The sequence below is a fragment of the Zingiber officinale genome, chromosome 7A (assembly GCF_018446385.1).
Source record: "Zingiber officinale cultivar Zhangliang chromosome 7A, Zo_v1.1, whole genome shotgun sequence".
Taxonomy (NCBI): domain Eukaryota; kingdom Viridiplantae; phylum Streptophyta; class Magnoliopsida; order Zingiberales; family Zingiberaceae; genus Zingiber; species Zingiber officinale.
In genome coordinates, this window is record NC_055998.1 from 120,294,816 (window position 1) to 120,299,383 (window position 4,568).

Here is a 4,568-nt window from a genome sequence, read left to right on the forward strand (position 1 = left end):
ATGAATTAGTAAAAAAAAAAAATTACAAACCTTTAAAATTAATCGGGCAAAATCAGGTACCATCAATCAATTAATTTAACACAATTGAAAAATTGGAAATGCATTGATAAGAGTCCAAATTGAGCGTCACGAGTATACTAATCAAATTAACAATGTAATTCCAATAAACCCTTAACTACACAATGATGTCATAATAAAGAGCCTAGGGTCGAATCTCTTGAGGAAGTAACAATCAGATGTTTGTCTTAGACTTAAAACTATTTTTGAGATTTTCATCATTAAAATGGGGTTTTTTTTTTATTTTAATTCTAAATCTAATAAATGAAAAAGTTAAACAGTAAGAAACTAATCTAATGTTTGAATGAAATCTAACTAGGTATCAATAATTAATCAACAACGCATTGTCACTCTACGATGTGGTTTCACCATCAACACAATTAAACTAAGGAAAGAAATAGTAAGACACAAATGAATTCTACTAAAGCAAAAAATTAAACCCTAACTTAAAACTCAACAACTTAACAATTAACCAAGCTTTAACAAGAACTTAAACTAAATTGCACCAATGAAGTACTAGCTACTTAACATGAATTAAACATCAACAAGATAAAAAAAAATGCTAGATTACTTGATAAGAACATAACAAATGCAAATTGAAATCTATTCTAGAATTGAAGAAATGCATGAAACAAAGAAACCATGTCCACACCAAATCACTTCTCAAACAAGTCTCTCCTTGCTACCACATAAGGAAACTTGGTGAAACCTCACTTCGACAATCGAAGAAGAAGTTCATAGCAACTATTCTCAACTCGACCTTCACCAACACCAAAGGTCGAGCGATGCTGATGAAGAATCGAGTTGCCAAACTCAAAAAATCTACAACTCTGTGATCTGGACTCTCTGGATCTGTTGGATGGATGATGATGGATGAAGTGTTGTCGGAAGGGACTCAGTAGCACCAAAGGAACACTGTAGATGCTCACTGATGGAAAGCAGATCCACTGCCACCGCAGGAACGCCGTTGGAAAGTGGCAGAAGCAGAGAATCGTGGAAACAGAATTGTCGCCGGAGGAACACCTATTAGCGAACTCAGATGACCGAAACCTGGACACCAGTAGTTGGGAACCTCAACGCCAATGAAACTTGCTGAGGAGAAGATCTGGAAGAAGATGGTGGGTTGTGGTGCATCGCACGATGAAGAAGATCCCAGATGAACAGTAAAACCAAGCCACTGTTCATTTGCGAGAAATTTGGGTTTTATACCTTGGTTTAAACCTAGTTTATTTGGGGGTTTAGATTAGGTTCAAATGCAGTATTAGGGTTTTGTTGAGATGGATTTGACTTGGGTTACGCTCAATAAGTAGGAATGAGTTAAATTGGATTGGGTATGAGCTCCATCATTTGTGGAGTGAATCACTTGTTGGCCTTGATTATGTACAAATTGAATCAACTCAAGTGTCCTACAAAATCAAATTCAAATTGTGAGAATAATATTATGAATTAAGAGAAAAAATATACATTTGAGGTAAAACAATCTTCATGTATAAATATGATAAAAAGTACATATACACATGTACAATTAAATGTAATACACCTAATATTATTCCAAAAAAAAATATCAAATAATAACTTATCATGCATCAACGCAATTAATTCAATTTTTCCCCCCTGAACAAAAACAATCTCACTGTGCACATCTCATTAATTAGTTGAAACCGCGCTATCAATTTCATTATCTACGCGAGTATTTTCAAAGTCCGCGTATTTTGAATATTCCCTGTCTTCGTTATCACGTAGCTGTCTTGCATTAATCAACATTTTCCCTTCACAAATCCATATGTTTATATATAAATGCATATTCACACGGGGCAGAATATAAGTACTAGCTAGAACAAGCTGTAGAAGTTGCATGCGAAATAAATGAAATGCCGCGGCAATTGGAATGTCAACGTCCTCGTTTGGGATAGCGTGAATGGAAAGCCCGAAATGATTCAATTTTTTATTTAAATGAATCGATTAACTTGCTAACTATAGTCTTCCGATCCCATGGCAACTCAACTGCATGAAGTCGATCGTTTCTATAAATATAACCACCTCATTAATTGTTTGCACTGAAGAGGTAGCCTTGAGTTTGAGTTTGGTCCTAACCCTTCGAGACGAAGGCAATGGCAGGGAGAATACCCCAGAGATTTGGGGTTTCGATATCGCTACTGTGCTTGATGATCCCATGCTTCTTCTTTGTTGGGTCAATGCTTAAGCCAAGCTTGGACACCCTCTCCTTTTGTAAGTCTCATTAATGCTAGCTAGTTTTTTTTTTCCCATTGTTGTGATCCATATTGTTTGAGTTGTTTGTGTGCTTTCGATTAGCTAGTTTGCGGTTATCGTCGACGATGAGCCTGGAGATTCAGGTGGTCGAGGAGGAAAAGCACGGCATGGATCGATCGGGTGAGTATAATTGTAGGTTTTATTGTTTGATCGATGAACCAGAGTTTGAAATAGTCGTTAATTATTTAATTTCAAGTGGGATACTCATTAGCAAGAGAATAATTAATTAATAATAATTGAGGTGAAGCATTAATTCTACATATCAATTTTGTTGCTGACGATCGATCGATACACATTGCAGAAGTTGAAGGAATGCCCACTTCAGCCATGGGCGAAGAATCGCCCCCCAATAAACCTGAAAATGAGACGATCGATCCCTCTCCAATCGATCATCATGAGGAACCAATCTTCTCCTCAGAAACCAGTTTACTAGAAGAAATCCTCAAGGAACAAGCTGAAGAACAAGAAACCAGTACGGCTCGAGCAGCTGGTAAATCCCATTATATATATATATATATATATATATATATATATCCCAACTCCTAGCTCGAATTCATGTCGACTGATTAATTAACGAATGCATTACATTAATTGACTCTTGGATCACAGAGAGCAAGATATCCTGTGATGAATCCGAGCGCAGATCGGACACATGCGCCGTTCATGGCGATGTGAGAGTCGTCGGCTACTCCTCTTCTATCATTTTAGCCATCAATGGCGCAGCAGCTGTTCATGGAGAAGAAGAAGAAGGGATCGGTTGGAAGATTAGACCGTACAGCAGAAAATGGGAAACCACAGTGATGGGGAGAATCAGAGAACTGACCGTGAGGGAATCGACGAGGAAGCAGCCTCAGTGCTCTGTGAATCACACAGTCCCTGGCATCGTGTTCTCCACCGGTGGATTCCTGGGCAACTTCTTCCATGACTTCTCTGACGTCCTCATCCCCCTCTTCACCACCGCGCGCCGGCACCGCGGCCGAGTCCAGTTCCTCGTCACCGACTTCAACTACGGCTGGATCGCCAAGTACGAGACGATTCTGAGAAGGCTTTCGTATTATCCGATCATCGACCTGGATCGGGAGAGGACGGTGCGCTGCTTCCGCGACGTCCATGTGGGTCTCTTGAGCCACAGAGAGCTGGGGATTGACCCCTCCAAAGCCCCAAACGGCGACTCCATGGCGGACTTCAGGGAGTTCCTCCGGTCATGCTTTTCCCTCAGCAGAGAGCAGGCCGTCGTCGTCCGGTCGGCCGGGAGGAAGAAGAAGCCGAGACTGCTGCTGATCAACCGGAGGGGCTCGCGGTCGATAACCAACCGCAGGGAGGTATCGTCGCTGGCGCGGAGCTTGGGCTTCAAGGTGCTGGTGGCCGGCCCCGAGGAGACCAAGAACGTGTCGAGGTTCGCGCGGACCGTGAACTCGTGCGACGTGCTGATGGGCGTCCACGGCGCGGGGCTGACCAACATGGTCTTCCTCCCGCGCGGCGCGACGCTGGTGCAGATCGTCCCGTGGGGCGGCCTCACGTCGGCGTGCAGGCACGACTTCGGCGACCCGGCGGCGGACATGGCGATAAGGTACCTGGAGTACGAGGTGAAGAAAGAGGAGAGCTCGCTGATAAGGCAGTACCCGAGACAGCACCCGGTGTTCACCGACCCTCTGTCGATCCACAAGCAAGGTTGGGATGCGATCTGGTCGGTCTTCCTCGACAAACAGACGGTGAAGGTGGACGTGAGAAGGCTCAGAGGGGTGCTTGAAGAAGCCCTGCAACACCAGAGATCGCCGCCTCTCTAGAAAGGAAAGGAAAGTAATTTTTTGCGATCGGATTCTTTGTTGATGAAGATGAATGTGAATAGAAAGGAAATAATTAAAAAAATTCATCCGAATTTGTAAAAGATGTGATTCATTGAAGAGGAATTAAACGATAAATTGATAGATGATCAAGAACACTAGTAAATCGACCCCTTAATTGACTAGATGATGCCAAATGACTCACGAACTAGATGTTGGAAATGTGAATGAAATAAAGAGGTGGAGACGAATAGACTCTATTGTGCATGAGTTTAGTCTCACATTAGAAGTTTCTTAGTTTTATTGTTGGTTTAAATTATGACACATGCATTGTAAACATATGCATGGGAAGAGACTCTCTCACGCGTGAGTGCGCAGGGGTGGGTGCAAATCCAGAGCCCGGATTGTACTAAATCAAGGTTGACTCGTGTGAAATCATTTATTGCAGGCAAGATG

The 4,568-nt window shown here is 42.3% G+C and overlaps 1 protein-coding gene across 1 annotated transcript; it reads left to right on the plus strand.

Moving 5' to 3' along the window:
- Positions 1 to 2,057: 2,057 nt before the first annotated feature.
- On the plus strand, positions 2,058 to 4,250 carry LOC122000430 (beta-1,2-xylosyltransferase XYXT1-like). The gene is made up of 4 exons (XM_042554833.1): positions 2,058 to 2,286; positions 2,371 to 2,448; positions 2,630 to 2,818; positions 2,938 to 4,250. The coding sequence occupies exons 1-4, from the start codon at positions 2,169 to 2,171 to the stop codon at positions 4,113 to 4,115; spliced, it is 1,563 nt and encodes a 520-aa protein (XP_042410767.1). The 5' UTR covers positions 2,058 to 2,168; the 3' UTR covers positions 4,116 to 4,250.
- The last annotated feature ends 318 nt before the right edge of the window (positions 4,251 to 4,568 follow it).

Excerpts from the sequence above, each read along its gene's own strand:
- LOC122000430 (XM_042554833.1), top strand. The coding sequence starts at position 2,169 with ATGGCAGGGAGAATACCCCAGAGATTTGGGGTTTCGATATCGCTACTG. Across the intron at positions 2,287-2,370 it reads CTTGGACACCCTCTCCTTTT|CTAGTTTGCGGTTATCGTCG; the intron begins GTAAGTCTCATT and ends GCTTTCGATTAG. Across the intron at positions 2,449-2,629 it reads GCACGGCATGGATCGATCGG|AAGTTGAAGGAATGCCCACT; the intron begins GTGAGTATAATT and ends TACACATTGCAG.